This window comes from Panthera leo, chromosome B3 (assembly GCF_018350215.1).
Source record: "Panthera leo isolate Ple1 chromosome B3, P.leo_Ple1_pat1.1, whole genome shotgun sequence".
Taxonomy (NCBI): Eukaryota; Metazoa; Chordata; class Mammalia; order Carnivora; family Felidae; genus Panthera; species Panthera leo.
Window position 1 is genome coordinate 5875328 of NC_056684.1, and position 26055 is coordinate 5901382.

General features: G+C 49.7%; 1 protein-coding gene and 1 long non-coding RNA gene across 5 annotated transcripts in view; one reads left to right on the forward strand and one right to left on the reverse strand.

The window, feature by feature from the left end:
* The window catches only part of AP3S2 (adaptor related protein complex 3 subunit sigma 2), a 58124-nt gene extending 35309 nt beyond the window's left edge, over positions 1 to 22815 (forward strand). For 2 of the 3 annotated variants that reach the window (XM_042940989.1, XM_042940988.1), the window contains 2 exons: positions 16971 to 17078; positions 18810 to 22815. In XM_042940989.1, coding sequence (XP_042796923.1) covers positions 16971 to 17078; positions 18810 to 18938 — 237 coding nt within the window. In that variant the 3' untranslated portion in view covers positions 18939 to 22815. The remainder of the gene's footprint in view (positions 1 to 16970; positions 17079 to 18809) is intronic. The other variant, XR_006203325.1, reaches the window with a different exon arrangement.
* LOC122221609 lies at positions 22789 to 25566 on the reverse strand. Of its 2 annotated transcripts, none has more exons than XR_006203328.1 (2): positions 25359 to 25566; positions 22789 to 24381 (listed from the first exon to the last, which is right to left on the reverse strand). It is a non-coding gene; the product is annotated as an uncharacterized LOC122221609 (long non-coding RNA). The 2 variants fall into 2 exon arrangements; XR_006203327.1 differs by having other exon boundaries at positions 25203 to 25566.
* Between the last annotated feature and the right edge of the window lie 489 nt (positions 25567 to 26055).

The following is a 26055-nucleotide window of genomic DNA, read 5'->3' on the forward strand; positions in this document are numbered from 1 at the left end:
GTTCCCAGACCTCCAGGCCCAGCCCAAGTCTTACATTCGGTGAAATTTTCTCTGAACTCCAGTGTTGTGGTTCTCCCAAGTTATTTGTCTTGCTCTTACTCTAAAGTTTTTAGTCCTAATTGTTTCCACTATATTGAAAACTGTTGGATTAGTGTCAGTTTGTAATGTTTTGTTGGTTTTCTGAGCAGCACAGGGCACTCAAATATAGCTGACTGGTTGACATGTAATAAATGTGTATCCTAATTCTGCACGTGTGGTTTTTTAAAAATTTCCAAAGTACTTTTCAGATATAATATCTGATTATTAGCACACACAGAGACCTCTTCTTATAAATGAGATTTTAATTAGACCTTGACTTTTAAGGTGTATGACCTGTGCATGCTCGCGAGTTTCAAAGTGAGACTCACTCAACTTTGCCGTTGCTCCCTTGGCAGATGGGTAACCTTTTCACGGGCGCACGAGAAGCCTTGTGTTCCTTGAGTGCGGTTCTGCCTAAAGTGGCTTTGTAGACTTCTGGATTCCAGTTGTGTGGCTTAGGCCACCCTCTTGAAGACTCTTCAAATCTCCAAGACTCTTGTGCCTCACTGTCTTCGGTTGTAAAACGGGGGTGATCCCATATTTCATTGATTCTTAGACTCCCATTTGGGGTAATATTTGTGATTTTAACATCTCAGGTCAAGAGTTGTCTTACATCACTGGCATTTCATAGTTTAATTGGCAACATTTTTCTCTTCTAGTGGTACATAAAATAACGGCGTGTTTTATAATCAGTGGAGTCTTGGCCTTGATGAAGTAAAGTAACATCCGCCATTCATGGTTATTTTGAGGACTGGAGTTAGTAATTGCCTAGCTCAATAAATGGTGACCTTGTCTTTATTTTCTTTTTCCCCACTGTTCTCTCTGCCTCCAGCATTACTCCCTTAAATCCATCCTTTACACACCTCCCTAATGACATTAAAAATGTGTTTTGACTGTTTGCTTCCCTTGTCTGAATTATTCAGTGGCTCTGTATCCTACACAGCAGTGATTCTTGAAGAAAAGGAGGACATGCCTCACTCCCCTGCTGTCCTCAGAGCCCGCATGAATGCTAAAATGCGTGATTGAGGAAGCGTGTCATACAAATGAATTCTCGAGAGTGTAGAAGGAGCTGGGGACCACTGCCAAATGGCTGGCGCCGAGGCCCCTTCATGTTGTTTACAAGGACCTCTGACATCTGTCCCACCCTGCGTTACTAGCCTCACCTCTTGCCATTTTCTGCCTTGAACTTTGTGCTGAAGCAATACTGAGCTATTTATTTATGGGCTATTATGGCTTCATCCGTTTTTGAGCCAGCATGTAAAGAGCCGGAGAGGGTGGAGCGGGGTCCGTGGCCCTCTCACGACCAGTGCTGTAGAAGGGAGTAGAGGGACGGGAACTTGCAGATGTACCTCATCTCCTTAGAAACAGGTTTGTGGATCCAAGCAGGGCATTGGGATTTTTTTTTTTCTTGATGGTCAGATAAATCGCGCTTCCCTTACCTGACTGCCTGCCAATTGGTCAGATCAGGAAGAGTGATAGAATCCCAGGTAGAGGGCAGGGATTTTTTTCTTTGTTCCTTCAGCGGGCATAGGTAGGACCAGGTGATGGAAATGGTTCCAAGCACACTGCAGCTCAAAAAAACTAAGAAGGTTCTGACGGTTCCTTCTGCTCCACAGTAGACTGGGCGGCTTAGGAACAGCAGCGAGCTCTCTCCACTTAGGTGAAGGGTCTGTTCTGTCTCAAGAGCTGAAGAATAAATTCTTGCATCAGGAAGGAGGTTGGACAAGGTGACTTTGAGTATAATTACTCCATTAACTAGTATTCATCAAGTGCTTACTTACATTTCAGGCACACAGTAGCCAGGTGCTTTAAATGTAACGTCTCATTTCCTGCGTTACCTTATTTTGTCCTTAGAATAGGCCTGTCAAGTGAGAACTCTAGTTCTCCCCATTTTGCAGATGAAAAAACTGAGTTTCGAGGTAGAAAAGCTCTGTTTCTCTGAGGTCACACGGTCCTAGTAAGCAGAGACAGAATTCGGACCCTGGATTTGCTGACTGCAGAGCACACTCTCCCCCCACACTGCCCTCAGTGTCCTCTTCTGAGCTAGTGCCCTCAGTGTGGAAAGAGATGTATCTGGGTCATGTTTTGTTAGCAGATATCCAGTCAGAGAGAGGATAAAATTCAAGCGGACAAGGCCCGGACCGTTTTCTTTACCCGGTACTGTGCTTCGCATATGGGACCAGTATTGCAGAATACGGGAAATAGGCAGGAAATGAAGGAGAGTGAAACAGACGAGTAAGAAAAAGTCCTACTGGGACATCTTTTTAAAATCTATGTCACAGAGCACTCTGACTCATAATAGGAATTCTTTGGAAATTAAAAAAAGGGGAAGAAGGAATAACATGCAACGAGTCTGCTTTGCTGCAGAGTGTGAAACATGCAGCCCGCGTGCGCAGAATCCTTTTCTTCAAGAGCTGTCGGCAGGGCTCGGAGGGTAGTTCGTGAGTTGTTGGCTTTGTGCCACATTCCCTCTGCCCAGATGCCTTCTCCTCCGTTTACTCGTTCAAGACCCAACCTCCTCCAAACTGCCACAGCATTTTGTACTTGGGTCATAGTACTTTCACAGTCTTCCTTTAATCAATAGTTAATTTTGTACATGTTTTATCTTCCTTATTGGATTCTAAGCCCTTTGAGGACAGGGTTCACATCTTATCTTCACTTCCTTCTTCCAGCTCTTACCATTCTGTGATGTTAAGCATATTTGAAAACAGATGTTGTCACAGGTCACATTCTTCTGGTGAAAATGAGTGACTGCCTTGAACCTAAAGCAGCATCTTGTATATAGTGGATACGGTGGGCTCACACACACATATTTAGCTTATATGGATTCAACTCTAACCATATGGAAAAAAGAGGATGAAAATTCTCTTTTATTTTTATTTTGTATTTTTGTTGTTATTTTTTTAAGAGAGAACAAACGGGGGAGAGGGTCAGAGGGAGAGAGAGACTCTTAAGCAGGCTCCGTGCTCAGCACAGAGCCCAATATGGGACTCGATCCCACAACCCTGGGATCGTGACCTGAGCCGAAATCAAGAGTCGGACGCTCACCTGACTGAGCCACCCAGGCGCCCCTGAAGATTCTACGTACAGAATGATTCCACCCACAATTCGACTCCGTCTGTTTATGGCTGGCATGAGTGTGAGTTGGGAGACTTGAATCCGCTCTTTGCCTCTGTTCCTATGTACCTGTCATGTGCCTCTCACCATCTTACGGTGCTCGGAGTGATTTAATGCTTAAAGATACATTACAGAGTTTCCGTCCGTGTGGTTCCTAAACAAGCCAGCCACTTCAGCTAGTGCTAACCGTGCTAACTGGTTTAAAAAAAAAAAAAAAAAAAAAGGCAGCAGCTCCATTGGCGGAGGAGGACTGTATAGGAACTTGGGGCTATGTATATTTCCCGTCTCTTCTGGTGACTTTAGAACTTAAACTTCTGTAAGATGAGATTCCACTAGATTCATTCATTCTTCATGGAAAGAATGTATGGTCATGTGAGTGTAAAAAAGAAAGAAAATCAAGGGCAGGGGATTGAGGTTTGTGGGGTTACATGACATGACATCTGGAGAAAATCGTGCAAATGTCCTGCCTCTGTCTGAAGTTTAAGGAAGGTCATAAAAGTAGTTCGGGAGACACTAATAGCAAGGAAAAGAGAAAAACAACTTTACAAAGCAGGTTGTTTCTTTGCCTGCTTTCTTTTTATTTTTTTATTTTTTTTATTTTTTATGTTTGTTTATTTTTGAGAGAGAGAGACAGAGCAGGAACCAGAGAGGGGCAGAGAGAGAGAGAGGGAGACACGGAATCCTAAGTAGGCTCCAGGCTCTGAGCTGTCAGCACAGAGCCCAATTCGGGGTTTGAACTCACAAACAGAACCGTGAGATCATGACTTGAGCAGAAGTCGGACACTCAACCGAGCCACCCAGGTGCCTCTGCTTTCTTCTTTTCTTTGTTTTTTTAAGAGAGAGCGTGTGAGCGGGGGCGGGGGCAGAGGAAGAGAGAGAGAATCCTAAGCAGGTTCCCTGCTCAGTATGGAGCTTGACGTAGGGCTAGATCCCACAACTCTGGAGTCATGATCTGAGCCAAAATCAAGAGTTGGTCACTCAACTGACTGAGCCACCCACGTGTCCCCGCCTGCTTTCTTTTACTTTGGCAGAGCTGCTTGGGACCAGACAACCCTGTCCCCAAGGGCATCTCAGCGTCATAGTGCATTCAATATGGATGTTAACAAGCAGCACAGAAAAAGCTAAATTATGTTCACGATGTTCTGTTTTAGAAATCATAGAAATGAGTAGTACACACTTTTTCCTCTTCTTACCGTTCTGTAGCCAGTTTATTTTTAACCTCATACGGCATCAGCATTTTTGTAACGTAATATTCCTCTACATCATAATTTCTTTGGCAGTGCAAATACTTTGGAATAACAAAACAATCCTCATTCCTCCGTACTATCCCTTGTATGATGGCTGTCATTTATCTCACTTATACACGAGCACATACATACACACAAGCATACATCATGAACCACATGTTGCTTTTTTTTGTTTTTTGCCTTGCCCTTATCTTTTTATTCTAGCCAGATACATCAATCTACAAATTCCAAATTTGGAAGTTAGTTTTCTCATCCCTGGAAACAATATAAAACCTAGAGCTCCTAGTCTTGTGTTACTCATTCTGAGTCAGTTTTTCTGGGAAATCATCTGATCTGTTCAGTATCTCTTCACCATGTAAAATCAAGTTCCATGTGTTTTCTTTTAATCGTTGAGTATATTTTCTCCATTTCTGTTTCTGGCATACCAGTTTATGCATGTGTTGTATTGCTCTCTTTTTATTTTTTTACTATTTTGATCCCCTGTCACACATTTCTCCCACCCCCTACTCCGTCATCCCCCCTCCCCCTGTCTCTGACGAACACGCTCTCTTCTATTTATGAGTTTGTTTGTTTATTTGGTGCTTCCGTGTATAAGAGAGATCATATAGCACTTGTCTTTCTCTTTCTGACTTATTTCATTTAGTATAAGGCCCTCAGGATCCATCCATGTTTTTACAAATGCCAAGATTTCCTTCTGTGCTGTTGAGTAATATTCCACTATGTATCTATATTCCACATTTCTTTATCCATTCATACGTTGATCGACACATTGTTTCCATGTCTTGGCTATTGTAAATAATGTTGCAGTGAACAGAGAGTACGTATATCTTTTTGAGTTCATGTTTTCATTTTCTTCCAATAAATATCCAGAAGTGGAATTACTGGGTCGTAGTTTTGTTTTTAATTTTTTGAGGAACCTCCATACAGTTTTCCATAGTGGCTGCATTCCCATTTGCATTCCCACCAACAGGGCCCAAGGGTTCATTTCTGCCCACATCCTCATCAGCACTCGTTCGTTCTTGTCTTTTTGATTCTTGCCGTTCTGACAGGTGTGAGATGATATCCCATTGTGATTTTGATTTGCAATTCCCTGAGCATCTTTTTGCGTGTGTGTTGGCCATTTGTATGTCTTTGGGAAAATGTCTATTCAGATCTAATGTACTTGTGAAGGTTTCCATTAAGATAGTTTAATGGTGATTTAATGTTTGACTATTTCTTGCATTGTTTTGTCTCTCTCACCGGAAAGCCAGCTTCCCGATGGATCCAGGTATGCCCGGTACTCTGTGTGGTCCGTAGTATTCATTGCAGGTACACCTACACAGGTACTCACCTGACAGCTGTTGAGTCTGATTACCATGGGTTCGTTCGTAGGCAGGGAAGGTGAAAGGCAAACCACGGAGATGAGGACAGGCACTCCTGGCAGGTCTCAAAACACTGATAGAACATTGGACTTTGGAATGAAAGTAGGGATAAGGGAGAAGAAGGCGTATGTACCAGGTTTCTGGGAGGTGTTTTTATATGCTCTTCCCCTTCACATTCCTTTCTAAAATTGGCCATGTGAGAACTAGAGACTGACTCTCGGCCAGGATGATCCTTTCCCCCTGTCAGTGCTGAGTCCACTTAGAATCTCCTTCCTTTGGCCTGTCAAGAGCCACTACCCTCCAGCATGGGCGACGAGGTAACGCAGACCTCATCCTACCAAGAATTTCTTCCCTCCCTTCCCTCTGGAGGTCTTTCCTAGCAATTAAGGAAACCAGCCAAGCCAAGAAGAGGTTGAAAAAGTTATCAGCACTTAGCTTTCTTCTTTTTCCTTTTCTTGTCTTTTTTTTTTTAAAGTAATCTCTACACTCAATGTGGGGCTCAAACTCGCAACCCCGAGATCAAGAGCCACATGCTCTTTTGACTGAGCCAGCCAGGCACCCCGGCACTTAGCTTTCAATATAGTAAAGTGTGTATCTTATCAGTGATTCTTTCTTAAAACTTGAGTGTTGCAATATTGGTATCCTCCTGTACCAGTAGTACAAGCACCGTGACCGTGTTATTTTGTATTTAATTAGTGTTTTACTGTCTTCTGTGGTAACACTGTCGTTTTTAGAAAGATGAGAAAATACGGATAGGTAGTGGGGATGGATCCCTTGCCTTTTGTGATACAACAGGCTTTTGTCGTCCAGTGCAAAAATCTGGGAGGGATTGATCTAGTCTAGAGGCTTCTATGGATGTGATCAGCTTGGAGTGTGGTGTACCTTCATGTGCCACTAGTGTCTCAGAAGATCTTTACCTACCGTCTGCCCGAGGAGTTCTGCTAGATAGGTTCCTGCCATCCCAAGATGGAACTGAATTTTACTAAAGAGGCAGTATTGGGGTACCTGGGTCGCTCAGTCTGTTGAGTGTCCAACTCTCGGTTTTGGCTCAGGTCATGATCTCGCGGTTCATGGATTCGAGCCCCGAGTCGGGCTCGGTGCTGATGGTGCCACAGAACCTGCTTGGGATTCTCTCTCTCCCTCTTTCTCTGCCCTCTCCTGCTTGCACTGGCTCTCTTTCTGTCTCTTGAAATAGATAAATAAACTTTAAAAAAAAAAAAAAGAAGAGTAGTATATTAAAAAAAAAGAAGAAGCAGTATTATTCATGGCAGATACAGATGCAGGGGTGCTCAGTGGTACCACATTCTAGGTACCATTATGGATTTTTTTTTAAGATTTTTTTTTAACGTTTATTTATTTTTGAGAGAGACAGAGAGTGTGAGTGGGGGAGGGGCAGAGAGAGGGAGACACAGATTCCAAAGCAGGCTCCAGGCTCTGAGCTGTCAGCACAGAGCCTGATGCGGGGCTCGAACCTACGAGCCATGAGATCATGACCTGAGCTGAAGTCGGACGCTTAACTGACTGAGCCACCCAGGCACCCCGGTAGCATTATGGATTAAAGTCAGCTTTAGCTGTGGGCTGCTAGCATGAGAACCTTACTTATTGTATCTGTGGAAAAATAATCGTAAATTTCATACTTAAATTTATGGAATACGGCCAGTTTGAGGTCTAGCGACTGTGTGTTTTTACTAGAGGAAAAAGTAATGTCTTGTTTGTTATCTTCAGGCTCCAGATCAGTTTGGTTTTAGCGATAGTCTCCGTTGACCTGGGCTTGGATTCAGAACTTTGTTAACCTCCGTGAGAAACATAACCAAGACTAGTACTCTTGAAGATCCTGGAATCCTCTGTCCTTGGATAGGGTTGTCGAAACTGATTTGCCTCCCTCCCCAGCAATTCCAGAGCTGTGTCCTAAGGAGCATCTCTGTCCTTGAAGTGACACTTTTACGTTCCCTCTTCGACTCCCGATCCTGACACGAAACTAGCAAGTTTATTGTAACCCACCCTTATCCGTAGAGGTTAACTCTGTGTCCTGGGCGTAGCACTAGTTTCTCGGTGCCAGGATGGGAAGCCAGACCTGTGTGTGTGTCCTCGGGATCAGAGCTTTTGAACTAGACGAGCTGCTCTCATCCATTCAGCTGGCCTTAGGAAGGTTGAGCTGTTACCAAGCACCGTGCTTGGCACTGGAGACCCAGAGGTGAGTGTGACATAGATCTGTCCTCAAGGAAAATCACGGTCGGACAAGTAAAACATATGACAACACACCACATGAAGGACCTCAGGAGAAGTGCCTGTAGGCCGCAGTACTCTGTCTCAGAAGAGGGGGATTGTCTTAGCCTTTCTTTTTTCTTTTTTTTTTTTTTTTTTTTTTTTTTAATTTTTTTTAACGTTTATTTATTTTTGAGACAGAGAAAGAGCATGAACGGGGGAGGGGCAGAGAGAGAGGGAGACACAGAATAGGAAGCAGGCTCCAGGCTCCGAGCCATCAGCCCAGAGCCCGACGCGGGGCTTGAACCCACGGACCTTGAGATCGCGACCTTAGCTGAAGTCGGACGCTCAACCGACTGAGCCACCCAGGCGCCCCTGTCTTAGCCTTTCTTGAGCTTACTTGCCCTTGGCTGTGGGTATTCACCTCCAATTCTGGAAGAATGTCTCTGATTTTTACAGAACTTAACAGGATCAGCGTAAAGAATGGTAGAAGGTAATCAGGGTTAGGATTAGATCTCAGCAGCATCGGTGGCGGTGCAAGCCCTTGTTCCAGTTTGAGAAAGGCTTTCTTTTCCTTCAGGGAATCCCAGCAGGTTCGACAGTCATTAAACTCTCCTCTGATGCCTCCCGGTGTCATTTTCCCCTTTCTGTGCATCTTCACAGTGGAACTGCTGGCCAGGCCTTTGTTGGCCCAGAACCTCTGACTCCGGCTCTTCAGAACAGGAGAGTCACGCTTTCTAGGAGTCCCCAGGCTTTACCTAAGCACCGTTGAGTCCTCAGCATGCACCAGATTTGTTCTTCCTGTTTCATCTATTAAACTGGGTCGCGGAAAAGCTTCCGGGGGAGCCTTACGAGCCGCAAACTTGTAGGTCCCCATCCTGATCGGGACGCTCATTACTTTTTATTTATTTTATTTTATTTTATTACTTTATTTATGGGAGGACGCAAGTGGGGGAGGGGTAGAGAGAGGGGGACAGAGGATCCGAAGCAGGCTCTGCACTGACAGGCTGACAACAACAAGCCCAGTGTGGCACTCGAACTCATGGCCTGAGCCGAAGTTGGCCACTCAAGTGGACTGAGCCACCCAGGCGCCCCAACATACTCATTATTACCTCTGGGGAGTGAGATGGGGATGAGATGGGGAAGGTCTCAGTTAACTTATATTGATAGAAAAGAACAGTTAGGCCCAGTTACATGCCCAGAGGATCCAGTTATAGAAGCAGGTATCTTCAGGGGAGGGGGGACAATGTGCCAGCTTCCTAGAAGAGAAAAATGAAAGGAAGACAGCTGCCCAGATGTGTCGGGAGCATAGTATGGAAGCTTGATAGCAGGTTAGATTGCCTTCAGAGGAACAGACGTTATTCTGGTGTTTACCGTTTATTCTTGAACAACACAGGGTTGGGGGCACCGACCCCCAGCGTCAGAGTCCACATACAACTTTTGATTCCCCCCAGTAACTTAACTACTAATAGCCTTCTGTTGACAGAAGCCTTACCAGTAACATAAACAGCTGATTAAAGCATATTTTGTATGTTATGTGTATTCTATACTGTATTATTCAAATAAAACAAGCCACAGGAGAGAAAGTGCTCTTAAAATCATAAGGGAAGGGGCATCTGGGTAGCTCACTCGGTTGAGCATCTGAACAGCCCGCTTCAGATCCTCTGTCCCCCTCTCTCTCTGCCCCTTCCCTGCTCACTCACACATACGCTGTCTCTCAAAAATAAATAAACATTTTTAAAACTAAAAACAATTCAAAAAATCATAAGGAAGAGAAAATACATTTGTAGTGCTGGACTGTATTTATCAAAAAAAATCTGTATATAAGTGGACCCACGTAGCTCAAACCCGTGGTGTTGAAGGGTCAACTGTATTTTATTTTTTGATTGTTTTGAGAGATTTTAAGAGAAGATTTTAAATAAGACAAATATAAACACCAGCCTTTGGCTCACTAAAGTGTGGCCATAAGTTTATGTCTCTTTGATCTTGTAATATATGTTTCTACCCAGCATTTTACCTGTTAAGATTTCAGATTCGTCACCCAAAGTATTTTCTCTGTTGCCTCCCCGTTACATCAAGTTGACCTATTGGTTTATTGGGGTTATCTTAATCTTTATGGTCAGATGAAACTGTTCCTTGATGTGATTATTCTTAGATCAGCTTACCGTTGGATTTGCCGAGAACTAAGAAGTCAGTAGTGTTTTTGTTTCGATTCTCTTACTGGTCCTTCTGAATGAATCTTGCTATTGTCGTCGTTTTAGATGGTTGCCGAAATAGAAAGCTATGAATTATCAAGGAATTATAATTATATCAAGTATGTAATTACTTGATAATTCATGTTTGTTCAGTGCGCATGATGTTAGGCTGGGTTAGGACTCTTGAGGACCTTTACTTCTTTGCTTTCTTCTGTTGTGCTTCTTACCGCCCCTATGTGACTTCGATTTCAGACTTCCTTTCCCCCCCACCTCCACTTTGTTGGTTTGGTACTTTTAACTCACAGTGTTCTCTGAGGACCTCACCTCCACTTCTGCTGGCATCCTTGAGGTCAGTCCATCAGTTAACTCTTGTCATTTAATTCTTTGTGATCTGACTGTATGTAGTTTTTTTAGGTACATGAGTTTGGTATTGATTCTTCTTCCTTTTTTGTTCAAGTATAATTAACAATACGGCGTTATATTAGTTCCAGTTGTACAATATATTGATTCAGCGATCGTGTACGTTTCTTAGTGCTCACCACGATAAGTGTACTCTTGGTCCCCTTTATCTCTTCCACCCCTCCCGCTACCAGCCTCCCCTCTGGCAACCACCAGTTTATTCCCCGTTTTTAAGAGTCTGGTTTTTTGTCTGTCTCTTTTTTCCCTTGTTCGCTTGTTTTGTTTCTTAAGTTGCACATATGATTGAAATCACATGGTTTTTCTCTTTCTCTGACTTACTTCACTTGGCATTATACCCTCCGGGCCCATCCATGTTGTTGCAATGGCAGGCGCTCATTCATTTTTATTGCTGAGTCATACTTCTGGGTGTGTGTAGTATTGACTCCTGGCTGCGTTCTCTATACACCCGGGCTTAGCAACCTCGAACTTTCTCACATCCCCTGTGTTTCCTCTGGCAGAAACGTTACTCGTCTTTCATGGCGCACTTCACGTTCAGTGCAAGGGGTCTTCATGGACTTGTCAGATGAACGAGGGCAGCTGGCAGGCTGACCCTTCGTGGCTCACTCTCTGCTCATCTACAGCACATGAGTCACTGTGCTGACCAAAGGTCAGCTGTGATATTTTTAGACCTGTTGATGCCAGTCAAACTGATATTGTAATTATATAACTGAATCATATACAGATAAACCGTAATGAGAAAAGAGAATTGTTCTCTGAAAACCAAGGTGAATGCTTTGGAAAGGTAAGTTACTTCAAAAAGGAAATGAAGTTGAATCAGGTTTGGGCAAAGATAAATATAGAAGGTAGAGATGGAGGCTCCGAAAAATCTAGAAGCAATCTGTACTTACTGTTTCACAGGAGTCTGAGTTCTCCCTGTACTTCAGAGAAACTGGAAATTGTAGGTGATGCATTATGGGTGAATTTTATGCAAGAAGAGTGGCACAGAACTCTGGTCAGCAACAAAGATCTTACTGGCCCCAAATCATTAGTTTGGTGGCTCTCAAAGTATTGTTTATAGCAAGTGACTCTGGGCTTGGATACGGCAGGGGTTGGGGGGGATCACAATAAAAGTCATGATAACTAGATCTTCATTACATGAGTTGTTGGTTTTCAAGGATACCCATTGACTCTCAGTTATTGAGAGTGAGGAAGTCAGGGTTCTTGTACCTCCTTCCTTCCCCCGACTTTGTCTTCCTGACTTTCTGCTGGCTGTAACTTTCCTTCATTGTCAGGCACATAGCCTTGGCCTCTGTTGTCGCTCTAATCCCACTTTAACCTCAGTCCTCCCTGTAAGCGGACTCGGTGCTCAACGCCAGTCTCTCTGCCATCACCCCTTGGCTGGCAGTTTCTCAAGACAGACTCATAGGAACAGGGTTTTTCCTATTCTGTTACTCTTGACTGGTATAAATTCTTGGATTACACTTTCTCTCTTTGGGAATTTTGTAGGTATTACATCTTTTTCTGCTAGCGTTGGATTTTACTGTGGAAATTTTCAAGATTTTGCCCCTCTCTTAAATAATTTGATCTTTTTGCCTCGTTGCAAAAATCTGGAAATGTTACCCTCAGGGTCTGTCTTGGCGTTGACCGTAGTGGGTCAGTTTTCCCCAGGATACAGTGTGGCCTTGCAGTATGTGGACCCTCTTTCGTTTCAGAAACCTCTTGAATCATACTTTCACATAATCTTTATGAACACCTCTTTTCCTGTGTGTTTGCTCCGCGTCCTGGTTTCCCTTGATACATCCGCTGCATGTCCTTTGCTGGCTTCTCTAACTCTCCTTTTTCTCTATTCCTTTTAACCCCTTTTCTGTTTCATTGTACCTGCTTTTTTCCATCTCCCTCCTTTCTGTTCCTTACCATGCTTTCGGCAGTGTCTCTTCTCCCTTTGCTTCTTTCCAGCTTTACCTTCATATCCGTACTGTTTCCTTCCACTTCTCCCCCAGCGGTGCCCGCGAGGTCTTCTCTTGTTGCCGCCTCCCCACCCCTCCCACAAGTGCCTGCTCTTCTGCCCTGAGCTCTCGCTTCACTGTTTGCTTTTTTTCAGTTTGGCAAAAAGATTTTACTGTCATTCGTTTCCTCCGTGGCGGCGGTTTCCCAGTGCACAGTCCTAGTCTGCTTTTTGGTTTTCCCGTTTCTTTCCAAATTTTGTTCTTGTTGTATCTTTGTATACATCCGGTGTAGATTTCATTCTTACAAGTCCTCTTCGAGCAGGTGAGTTTCTCAGGGACTAGCTATTTGCAGGATGCTTGTTTAGAGGAGGTCCCAAGTCTGAATTCCAGGCTGACTGCAGTCATTCTCCTGATCTAGGGTTTGGGGTGAGTTCATTTACCCTGTATCTCCGTCCAGCCAGTAGAGCGAGGCTCCTGCAGACTTTTCCACGATGCGGACGCCACCATGAAGCTGAACTTGTGAGGCGAATACGGCTCGTTTGTGGTGGTTTCTCCTCTGCTTCCCGCTCCAGGTCCACAGACGTTCCTGCCTCCCCAGCAAGGAATCTGTTTGGTCCCAGAGCGAGTGTCCTTTACCCACAGGCAGTATATTTTGGCAGATCTTTCTCTCCAGCTCCCATGTTCCCTCTCTGTAGTATCCTTTCTTTTCTTTCTCTAAGGAAAGGAGCCTTGCTCGAACTCCTTGCTTTTGACAGCTTTTCTAGCTGTTTTAGGGTCTGGGATTTGGGTTGTCTTCCAGTTTTGTTAAAAATGGAGTTTGCGTTTTTATTTATTTCTCCTTTTTTGCACTTGGAACACATCTTGAATAGCATCTTAGAATTATGACTTCATGATACCATATTCGCATCAGAAGTCTTAACATATGCTATCCAGCTGCTAGTGGCCTTTTACTACCTTCTCCATCAGGCCTCCATCACCACACTGCCATCCATCTTCTAAGCACCTAAAGCCCCAGGAATATGCTGCTCAGGCTTAGGAAAAGCCTTTTCATTCAGTCAGCATGCCTGCGGCTCACTAGGCCTTGAGGACGAAGCACAGAAGAATTCATGCAAAATCTTTGACACACCAAAGGCAAGTCTGAAAATGATTCCATATGGACCAGGAGTGAGGGATGAGCAGGTAGAAGACACAGCTTGGGACTCAGAGGAACCGTGGCGGAAAGGGTGCCGAACATGAACTCTGGAGTCAGATGGGCCCGGACTCGGTGCTCTGTTCTGCTACTCAGACATGTGACATTGGAATAGTTCATTGCCTTTTCCATGTGTCAGTTCCTTCATATATAAAATGAAGATTATATTACCTACCTCAGATGGAGATTAAAATGAAGATTATATTACCTACCTCAGATGGATATTACTACATTTTTTTTTTAACGTTTCTTCATTTTAGAGAGAGAAAGAAAGAGACAGAGTGCGAGCAGGGGAAGGGCAGAGAGAGAGACACACACACAGAATCGGAAGCAGGCCCCAGGCTCTGACCTGTCAGCACAGAGCCCAACATGGGGTTCAAACTCACGAACCATGAGATCATGACTGAGCCACCCAGGCGCCCCAGATATTACGATGTTACACACCGATACATAAACTTAAAGTAAGAACCATGTAAAGTGCTTATCATAGTGGAGACGCTCAACAGATACTACTTCCTGCCATGAAGGAGCTCATTAAACAACAGAATAAAACACTAGGAGTCCTGGTGTGGACACTTGTATTTTGTTTTTTCAGTTGTGAATTTTACGTAACGTAAAGCTTTCCATCTTCATCTCTAAGTGTACACTTGAGTCGTGCTAAGTGCATCCACACGATCGTGCAGCCCTTCTCGGGAACTCTCTTCATCTTGCAAAACTGAAACTGGTTTCGCATTAAACAACAGGCGTCCCCTCCTCCCTCAACTCCAGCCACCAGGTTTCCACTTCTACCTCTGATTTTGGCCACGGGTACTTCACAGAAAGAAATCGTACCGTATTCGTCCTTTTGTTTCTGGCTCATTTCACTTAGCGTAATGGCCTCGAGGTTTATCCGTGTCGCAGCATGTGTCTGAGTGTCCTGCCTTTTTAAGGCTGAATAATATTCCTTTGTATGTCTGTATCACATTTATCCATCCATCCATCGATGGGCACGTGGGCTGCTTCTACCTTTTGGTTATTCTGTGAATAATGCTGCTATGAAGATAGGTATAGAAATGTCTTTTTGAATCCTTGGTTTATATCTCTTAAGTATAAACGCAGGTGCGGAATTGTTTGATTATATGGTTATTCTGTTGCTTAAAATATTTTGAGGAGCCATGAGAATGTTTTCAGAGGTTGATTTCTTCTTCTTTTTTTTTTTCCTTTTGAGAGGGAGCGCTCGAGTGCAAGCTGGGAAGCTGGGGAGGGACGGGGGGGGGGGGGGGGAGAGAGAGAGAGAGAGAGAGAGAATCCCAAGCTCCATGCTCAGCACAGAGTCCAATGTGGGGCTCAGTCTCACAACTGTGAATACATGACCTGAGCCAAAATCAGGACTCAGATGCTTAACTGCCTGAGCCACCCAAGAGCCCCCAGAAGCTAATTTCTTGATGGGGAAGTATAACAATGAATAATTTTAAGACCAGTAGCATTTAACATTTTGTAAATTATCTAAATATGAGAATTTTACCATTAAATCCCCATTTGCATTTAAATAATGAAATGATTCCTCTTGTATAAAATTTAAGAATGCCACATGAGTGTGTATGTATAGACAGGAAAGTGGTTAATAAAACTCAGTGTAAGTGAATATACTTTATTTGTACGTAAAACACACGTTCTTATGCTCTCTCCCTCCATGGGCAAAATATGAAGAACTAATATGCCCGAGAACTTCACGCGTCCAACATGCATGTGCACAAGCACACAGACAGACACGTCTTTTATCTTGACTCTTCATTGCCCACAGAGTAAATTGGCCTCACCTCCTCCATGCTCCAGTCTAGACGCTAGACCAGTGGGTCTCAACTGGGGGCGGTTTCACCAGGAGACATTTTTGGTGGTCACAGCTGGTGGGGTGCTCCTGGGATCGAATGAGCACAGCCCAGGGGTACTGTTAAACAGGCTACCGTGCACAGGACACCCCCCCCCCCACACACACAGAAAATTATCCGGCCCCAAGTGGCAATAGTGCTCAAACTTTAGACCCAGACGACCTCGTCACTAGGTTCAGTGTGAATACTCCTCTGGGCACCAGGCTCACGTGTGCGCTCGGGTTCCATCCAGCCAGCCCTCCTCAGCAAAACTGAATCTCCGTGTACCTGACCGTTGCGCTGACTGAGCCTCTGTGCTGACTCAAACACTGCACCCCACGGTAGCGAGCGAGCTGCCATAGAAACCCCCAGAGGGTCGGTCAGAGGTGTCTGCTGGGGTGTGTAAGGGGTGGCACTTCTTTCAAATCAGATCCTGTCAACATGGCCTTCGAGGTGCCACCTTCTATTGTTAATTAGGCACCAGATCAACAGCCCGGGAAGGAAGAGGGCAGCTAGAGAGACCAGAGAGATTCACTGAGACGGTGGGAGGACCGAGCTGGTCTCTGACATCAGAGAAGTGGGAAGAAGGACTTCGGGTGAAAGGCACCGGAGGAAGCAATTCTGCCGGTGGTGGGTCTGCAGAGCCCCTGGATCTGCCTGGAAAGGCAGATTTATGCGAGAGGCCGGAGCCAATGCCGACAAGGTGGTCAGGGCCTAGAGAACCCAGTTTCTCATCCCAGCTGTAAGAAAGGGATAAGGACAGGTACGAAGGCGCGGGCCTGTTTTGCCACCAGCGTAACACGGGCTGGAGGGCCTATCTTAGGAAGCCCGGGAGACGTCGCATTTCACGCGGGATGTGCTTGGGCAGGGATTGTCCCTCTGCCCCTGCAGTGACCGAGTGTGCGTCCGTCAGCGGTGCTGCTGCCGAGAGCAGCAATGAGCGCCATCCTGATTCATTTAGAACCCGGTGTGGGGCAGGCTGGGTGTTTGGTAGAGGTTATCTCAGTCCTCACCAGAGTTCTGGAAGGAGGCTGGGGAACAGAAAGGATAGTTCGCCCAAAGTCACCCAGCTTAACCTGTGTGACTTCAGAGCCTGTGCTCTCAGCTACCACCTTCCCGCCCAGAGTGTGGCCAGCAGGTGGGAAAGAGCTACGGAATGAGCTGCTCACGGAAGAGGTTCGCGTGACGGTGTGCCGAGACGCGGGGGCCACCCCTGTGGTCTCACGTGAGGGGTGGAGGACTCGGGCTTAGGTGTCTTGGGAATCAGGAGCTGGTGTCGGGTCCAGCCGCTCTGCTGGTGCAGGAGAGCCCGCGGGGTTTCTGTTTGGGCCACACCCCGACTACCGCAGGGTGCTCCAACCCTTCTCGTTCCCGCTTCCCCTTCAGGTGCACTACATCCTTCAGGAGGTGGTGATGGGTGGGATGGTGTTGGAAACCAACATGAATGAAATCGTGGCTCAGATCGAAGCTCAAAACAGGCTGGAGAAATCCGAGGTGAGTACACCGCTGTACTTCTGCCCCAGCCAGTTCGGCTCGAGAAGACCCGGTTCGAGAAGACCGGGGCAGAAGGAGAAAGGGATGCATGTGTCGGTTTGTGTTGCTGGGGAACTTTAGCAATGTGTATACGCCTCTTCTTTCTTCCTTGAGTCCATCGAAACTGATTGGAAGGCCCGCTGATTGGAAGGCCAGCCCTGAAAATTAAAACGTGTAAGAATAGGCTAAGAGTGTGAACGGAAAAGCCAGATGGCCCACAAAGACAGACGCCTCCTGGCTTGGGGGACTCTGGCCGGTGCCTGTAGTTTGTAATTCCTCCTTTCAAAGCTACACGTTCCTTGGAGGGACCCAGAATTCCTGTCTCTGGTCCCATTGTGGTTTTCCAGTGCTCCAGGAGTCTGCTCTCCCAGCGGCCATTTCTCGTGGTGTCTTTCAGACCTCCGACCTGCCAGTTCCCTTATTTCCAGTTAGCCCTGTACTCAGCTAGGACAGAATTTGGGCTGGGTTTACAAACAACATACCCCAGCCCACCCCCACACAGTGCTGGGCTTGATACAAACGCTCCCACTAGGGGCACCTGGCTGGCTCAGTTGGAGCATGAGACTCTCGGCCTCAGGGTCGTGAGTTTGAGCCCCACGCTGGGGGTAGAGATTACTTAAAACTTAAACAAAAACCGCTCACGGTAGATTCTGTCCTACCCCCCTGAGGTTTCTCTATCACCTCCGTCAGCCTAGCTGGAGAGCAGCGTAGAGGCTACAGGCCTACACCTTCATACGCGGCAGGAAGAGAATTTTAATTATCTGAGTGTCTTCGAGAGCTTCATTCCTTCTTGTGATGGAACTTGACCTTGCAAAGAGCCAAGAATTCCTGTATGTGAGGACTGGTGGCCCTGCTGACGAAGCTCCGCCAGACTACCACTGGAGCGGCACCACGGTCCTTTAGTGACACAGGCCAGGGAGCTTCCGGGAATAGTGAGTGAGTCACAGGCAAGGGGTTTGGAAACAGGAAGAATGGAGACGTGCTGGGCGAGAGCGGGACTGGAGTCGGTGTCCCGACAGTCAGTAAGGAGGACGGGGTTCTGGGAGTCTCGTCGGCTTCTCCCCTTCTCTGCCCACTGGGGGCGAGCCTGCGGGGAGCGCCCCTCATCTCTGTGTTTGTCACAGTCCTTCCGTGGCTGCGGGTGTCAGACCTTCCATGGGTCCTTCCGCCTATCTTGCTGCCACGTGACATTTCCAAAGCCAGCTCTTTCCCGTCTCACGTTGATAGTTGGCAGGCAGCTGCCCTAAACGGACTTTCCTTTTTCTCGTACGCGTTTCCCTGTGACTGCACCCGCTTCTAAGAGTGTTCAGGCTCTTCGGGGAAGGGCTTTGTTTTGTAGTCTGAAAAGTGCCCCTGACACAGAGTATGACGTGGTCAAACCGTCTCCGGTTATTCTGGCAAGCGTGGACTGAGCGCCTGCTGCGTGCCAGGCCCTGTTAGGTGCGGGGGCTAGCACCCCGCCTGAGCCACCACCCCTTCGGGAGCGCACGCTGTGGAGCCCCTGCCCCAGAGCCCCCGTCCCACCTCAGGATTGCTGCGTTGGCCATACCTTTGAGGAATAAGGAGGAAAAATCAAAACGTGTGTTGTGTGTGCTCGGTGTGGACACTTTCCGGTCTCCGTCACTTGTGTTTTTAAGCGTTAAGCAGATGACACCGAGCGTTTGTCTCATGCCCCCTCTCGTGTCTCCTCAGGGTGGCCTGTCAGCAGCCCCCGCCCGGGCCGTGTCCGCTGTGAAAAACATCAATCTGCCGGAGATTCCTCGGAACATCAACATTGGTGATCTCAACATCAAAGTCCCCAACCTGTCCCAGTTTGTCTGAGGGTCCACGACTACCGAACTGGAGCCCTTGAAACCAGCCAAGCCAGTCCTGCCACAGAACGCACTCTGAGCCTTAGAAGGGTCGAGCCCCGGGCCCTGACCCTCGCTGCCGTGGAGTCGGGGGTGGGGGGAGCCCTGGGTTCACCGCTAAGCATGTGCTCGGTTCTCACCTGTGCCGACTTGCCGGCCTCTGATACGTGTAGCCACCGCAGACGTGAGGGGGGCCCCTGGCCTCCGTGGGGTCAGCGTGCCCCAGCCACTCGTACCTTTACCTCCCGCGTGTAGCCGCTTCCAGGGACTGGGCGCTGTGCTGGGGCCCTCCTGCTTCCTAGAACCCGCCACCAGGATATTGTCTGACGAGAGTCTTTCTCCTTAGTACCACGAGGCTTCCGCGGTCCTATAGCGTTCACTTTTGCTGGTGAGATGCCATAGCTAGTGAAGGGCCGACCCTTAGGGGATGCGGTGAGTGGCAGAGAAGGGCAGAGTTTTATGAGAACCCAGAGTTGCCTTCTGGCTGTACTGTGTAGGCAAGCTTGCTGGTTACCCCGCCCCCAGAACACGTCCCCCACCGCCACAGTCCTTGCACAGGGCGCCATCCAAACCACGAACCTGGTGCATGCTGATAGGGAGAACGCCCCCTTCCCCACGGCCATGTCTCCGGCACAGCCCGAGGGTCCCTCAGCAAAGGGGAGAGGCCCGTGTCTGTGGAAGGTAAAGCTGACAACATGTGAAACGTCTCAGAATTATGACTCTTTCCAGGTTTAAAATACATTCTTCTGATGAGCAGACGGTCAGTTGCTGTGTTAGAAGTGACGGGTTTTCTCCGTACGGGAGAGCCACTGCTGCCTGCACCAGCCTGTGGAGCACGAGAGCTGGGATCACTGGTTCTAGAACGGGCACTGGGAAGACTGGGGACACGGGAAGTGTGCTGACTGAGACCCGTGGCTCTGCGGTGTCTTGTCCCCACTGTGGGAGGAGCCCCTCCCTGTTCCCCCCAGGTGACATCCTCCCACGGTTGGCTTCCGAAACTTGTAAATGTTTACGTGTGATGAGTGTCTTTCTGTGGTTAACGTGGAGCTAAAACTGCTCCTCCTAGTAGTGCCTCTTGCCGCGCTGCCCCGGGGTTAGGGAGCTCGCTGCGTCACCATGGCGACGTCTCCCAGCCAGGGGGCTTCCCGTGCCTGCCGGCGGGGGGGCCCCGGACCGCTCCAATGTCCTGCTGCCGCTGCAGAGCCCGTCTGAGATGGTGCCCCCCCCCCCCCCGCCCCCAGGACCGCGGTGCTCCCGTGCTTGGTGCCCTCTGCTCCCCACAGCCTCCTGTGCTCACTCGGGCAGACCCTCCCCGGTAGCCTCCGGGACGGGCGGGCGATCAGAAGGAGGCCCTCTGTCCAAAGAGGGAGAGGAAGGTCTGATAGCATTCTTTTGAAGGGTTTGGGATTTCTGTAACAGACGCTTCAGCACGTCCGTGTCCCTCTCTCACGTTTGCTAAGTGTGGAATAAAAAGGAGGAGCACGGATGTGAGGCGGTGTGAGCAGGACCTTCCCACAGGCCTTACAGCCTTACAGCAGGCATCATCGTCCCCATTCTGCAGGGACAGTAAGAGACAGGTCGAGTAACCTGCTTTGCGTCGCACGGGGCTGAGAATTGAGACTGACCTGCCTAAGTCCAAAGTCCGTTTTCTTTCACTGCTCAAGACGGCTTCTTCCAATTTTATCCTCTTTGTTCTAGATAAGGAAACTGAGTCCCAGAGAGGTTAGTAGCCTCTCACAAACCCTGATGAAACCAAACCTGGTTTGCTAAGGGGGCCAGTGACGACGTCCTCAGAGGGCGAAAGCTGGAGGCTTTCGGAGAGCTGATGAGCAGCCCAGAGTATTAAGTGTTGTGCTGAGGGTCATGAAGCTAGAACCTGGTCATTTCTCTGGAGTTTACGTATTTGTGTTGTGGTTTAATGCATCAGTGCAGGGCACCTGTCTGGCCCGGATTTCCCAGGACGGCCTTCGAATGTCTACCTGTCAGAAACCGATGTTTTCTGGTTTCAGCTCTCCTCCCACAGACCACTGACTGGTCCCGGAGACTCCACCCAGTGAGCATCCCATCCTCACCCCTGAAGCTGCCTCTAAAAAAATGGCCTGAAACTTCAGCCTGGTTTTTTATTTGCAAAAGTCCATCCCTTGGACAAGCCACGGTAATCGTTCGTTAGCCACTCGAGGTTGTCTGCAAATCCAGCTAGCTCTCTTACGTGCTTCGAGCAAAGCCATAAACTTTTTTTGTTGTTGTTTTAATAAGAGGAAATCGTATGCTGTTTTTGAAGAAAGATACAGATACTGCAGCTGAGAGATTCAGTTAGGAAAATAGGGACTGGGCCTAAATTTGAGAGTCCTTGGTCCTGGATGATTGATGCTGAGGGTTTCCTGAAGTGGAACAGAATACTGGGTTTCCAGGGCTCACGGCCCGTAATTAAAACCAAAAATTCTGTTGCACAGTTTGTAAGCGCCTGGTGCGTGCCAGGCTGAGTCCTAGGCACCGAAGACGGAGAGATCTGAGGCTCAGCTCCCGCCGTTGTCTCCGCCGAGGACCCCGGAGTGCCCAGATTGAGCGACTGGAAGCCTGAATCTGTAGTGACCGGAGTTGGTGGCTGTTCTGTGGAATAGTTAAAGGACAAGAACCCATTTGCCACCCCAGGCAGCCTCCGTCGTGCCCCGCTGGGCCATGCTCCAAACAGCCCTTGTGCAAGCTGCTGTAACAAAAAGACTGGCTGGTGGCTTAACATTTCTCACAGTTCTGCAGTCTGATCAAGATCGAGGTGCCAGCAGATTTGATGTCTCTGAGAACCTGCTTCCTGTTTCACAGGCTGCCATCTTCTTGCTCTGTCCTCACATGGCGGAGAGAGAAGGCTCTTTGCTCTTCATCCCCTTATAAGGGTGCCAGTCCCATCATGGGGGCTCCACCCCACGACCCCATCCAAATCTAATCACCTCCCAAAGGCGCCCCCCCCCCCCCCGCCCCAGATACCATCCCACTGGGGATTAGATTTCAACGTAGGAATCTGAAGGACGCAGACATTCATCCACAGGTCACATTATCTGCCTGTCCTCTTGGCCTACACGGCCGTGTGCTTGTCGCATGAGGATTAATTCGGGATCTCTTGAGGCTTCTCAAGCCCCTGTTATTCAGGCCTCCGCCCCTTACAAAGCCGGCCCTTCCTCGCCGCCACCTCCACGGAGCCACACTAGCGAAGCGCTCTCTGGCCCCAGCTCCACCCAAAACCACGGGAGCGCGCCGGCTAAATCCTGTCTGGTGGACCGGTCTTTAGTAGGGCGTTTCCTTCGTGTAGCCGTCCGTCCGTGGCTTTCCAAATAGGATGCATCAGTGGCGCCTGATGATAAAAATCGGGGTGAACGTGACAGCCAAGATGGAGAGCCACTTACGAATGAGAGACCGGGGCGTTGTCGGCTCCCAGCGAGGACCCTGCTCTTCAGCCTTCCCTGTCCTCTACCTGGTCTCCTAGGGGCACCTGTCTCGCTGCGCTGAGGACCCTGCTCACGTCGCTTTGCCCTCTCGGGAGTGCGGCAGGGCTCCCGTCTGCTCTGACCTGGCAGCGGCTGCCAGAGATGCAGACAGGCCCTCTCTAGGGAAATAGTTCCACGAGAATAATTAATCTTTTCCAAAAGACTGGGTACGTTCTTTCCTATTCAACGAGTTAATGTTTTAAAAAGGAAGTACATTCATGTAGTTCAAAATTTAAGATAACAGAAGCCTGTTCAGCCAGATTCTCACCGTGTTCCCACAGACCACCAAGTTACCCCCCGACCCCGTGGCAACAAGTGTTTCCAGTTGAAAGGATTAAGAAATAAAGTCCCTGGGTTTTTATTACCAAACTGACGGTGTGCTCTTCCTCAGAGAGTTACGTTCCTTTTGACCTCGGTGACTGGCCTCGGCCCTCTGCAGCCATGCCACCCTCTGGACGGAGGAGGGCCTCCCAGACCACCCCGCATCAAGGAGCCCCCCTGCTTGGGCATACCTATCCCAGCTCTGCTTTTCCTGTTTTCAGGGACTCCGACCTGATGTACGTTTGGATCGAAGTTACTATCTGTCCCCGCTAGGATGAGTGCCCCCACGGGCGGGCGTTGTCTCGCTCCACGCGGTGGGGACAACGCCTGGTGCGTGCTCTCAATAAAGAAGTGTTGAATGAGCGGCCGGTGGAGGCTTTCCCGGGCCCCGCGCTCTGCCCTCTGGGAAGGAGAACCAGGGCAATGGTATTGGGAGCAGCAGGAGGGGAGCGACCCGGTGATGGCCTGTGGAGGCCGAGGGAGAGGAGAGAGGCGAAGCTGATGACCGTGGAACCCAAGTGACTGCAGGACCAGTGAGGGGGTTCCTCAAGAGGAGGAAGTGGTTTGGGAGGAAGAGGGGCCCAGAGTGTGGATGAGACGGGCCTGATGGGGAGAGTCGGAGGGGAGCGGGGGCGGGGGGCTGAGGTCCGCCAGCCAGCTGGGAGCCTGGGCGTGGGCAGGAGAGGAGACGGCTCGAAGCTGTGGGGTGAGCCCCGGAGCCCAGAAGTGGCAGGAGGGGTGAGGATACAGCCTGCGGGCGAGGGAAGAGAGGGGAGACAGCAGGGCAACCTCAGGTCAGGGAGAGGCCAAGGGGCTGGGAACTGAAGACGTGGCCTCTGAGCTCACAGTTGTCCTCCAGTGAGGCAGCACCACCAGAGAACTCGGCGGTTCTAGCCAAGTGGAGCTTTTGAACTGCAAGGTGGTCACGTGAGAGTGTGAGACGTGCAGAGCCCTCGGAAGGTCCCTGTCCTCTGCCATCGAAAGAGGGACCAGGAACTCCTTCCTGCCTTGGGACTTGTGAGGTTTAACGAGAGGACTGGTGTAGACCGCGGAGGCTCCCTGAACCTGGCCACCGTCGTCGTGCGGCTTTTTACAGAGGGAGTAGGGTAGATCCAGGAAGCTGGGAGGGGAGCCCAGGTGGGCCTCGCAGGGCCCTGGCTGCTGGCCTGGCCCCACCAGCGAGCCCCAGGCCCACATCCCGAGGCCGCCAAAACTGGATAAATCGGGGGAAGTGGCGGAGTGTCTGGAAAGCGAAGATCCCGGAACCTGAAGGGTGGGAGGTGCGGCCAGAACTCCCTTCCCCGTCAGCAGGGAATTAAAGACACGCAGGGGGCTCAGTGGAGGGAGTCCGTGTAGGGGTGAGGCAGGCCTGCCTGAGAGTCAGGGTCCTGGAGCACTTTCCTGAGAAAGGGGATCGTTGGGCCTTCTCAAGGGCAAATCTCCCATTGTTCTTCCAACTCTGCCATCAGCGGGGCCTCCTGAGAACACTCGGGAACAGGGGTGCCCTCCCCTGCCTCCTGGGAGTGGGTGTGGCTTCAGGAGGGCAGCTTGAGGGTCGTCTTCCGGATTGCTGAGAATGAATGCCCTGTGCGAACTCAGGACCTAAAGGCACAGCTGAAACGGGAAGGAAGGAAGGTAGATTCTCAGGGATAGGGGAAGACCAGGCCCATTTCTCATTGTTCCCCCAGATTGAGGTGGTTCTCAAAATCTTGACCAACTGGCATGGTTCAGGCATTGGCCAGAGTGAAGGTACCAGACTGAGAGTGAGGGTGTTACCGGTGGTGTCCGTGTTGGTTCTGCCCCCAGGAAGGACCCGGCCACTCCGGAGGCGACAGAGGCGAGAACCCGGGAGGCAGCCACTCCTTCGCCTGCCTCCTCCAGCAGGGGCAGTGCGGTGGGAGGGGGCCTTCCCACGCCCCGTCTCTGGACCCTCCCCAGCTGGCAGCGAAGCCGGAGGCCGACGGGCAGCCACGAACCCAGGGCACTTCCCATGGCCGGAGACCGCTCCTGCTACCCTGGGCAGCGTGGGTGGGGAGCTTTCCTCCAGCCCCTTGGTCCTGAGCGATTGGCACCCAGCGCCCTTTTGACTCCTCCCCAAGCCTCCGGGTGGCTCCCCAGCTGGCCGCGGGCCGAGGGGATCTCACCCTGGCTGCCCGGCCCAAGGAAGCTGTGGGCCAAAGATGTCGACACGCACAGGCTGGGAAGTCATTGCTCCTTGCTGGGGAGTGCTTGGCAAACAGGCAGGCTAGGATTTGCGCTGCCAGCTGCTAAGCCAGCTTTCCTGGAACTTCCTTTGTGTGGCCGGGAGGTGTGCGGAGACCTGCCCCCCCCCCCCCCCCCGGGACCCTGAGGAAGGTGCTCCCGCTCAGATGCCGGGCTGGGCACCTCGGGGCATTCTCTGCTGAAATCCTTCTTCCCAACTTCCCAGCCTCTACCTGCCTCTTCTCCGGCAGCCAGGCCCTCCTGGGCCCTCAGAAATGTCAACCAACCCGTCAGCTGCTTTAAAGGGCACGGTGACGTGACAGGATTGGAAGGAAACCCTTGGGTTCAAACTGTCTGTGCCAAACGGGCAAACGCCACAGCGATGCTACCTGGCGTGGAGCCATGCCTGGCACAGGTTGACAGCCCGGGGTGGGCGTTCCCCATCAGGCCCTTCAGGCTCCCCATCAGCCCAGCCCTGCTCAGCTCCGGGTGCTGGTGTCCCCAGAAAGGCCACGGGCCCAAGGCCAGGCCAGGTTCTCCTGGCCTCTCTGTGACCTCAGAGGTGGCCCCTTTGTTCGGGATCTGCAGTCCCCACCCATGTCCCTGGTTGGAGCCTCGGGTGGTGCAGCCCCAATGTTCCCACCCCGTCGGAGCCCCCAGGTTAAGCCCTCTCCCTGGGACCCCAGTGCCCACCGGTCTCAGATCCTGTCTGACAATCAACCAACTGTCCAGTAACTCACATCTCCACCCAACGTCCCTCATCCCCTGCCTGGACGCCACCACAGCCCCTAAACTGTCGCCCCCCCCCCCGGCCCCGCCTCCTCATGGCCCTGTTTTATCACCCAGCAGGCAGACTGAACCTTCCGAAGTATTAATCAGACCACGACACCGGCCTGCAGGCCTTAAACCCTCCCAAAGGCTTCCCACTAGTCTCGGAACAAAACTCGGGGCCCTGCTTAGCTGGCTGCTATCCATCTTTTGTCCTCGGTTCCTGCTGCCCCGCCCAGCTCCCTGCTTCCCCCTCTCCAACCACACGGGCCTTGGTGGGTCCCTGAACACGGGGGGCCTTTGCCCCCACCTCCCCGC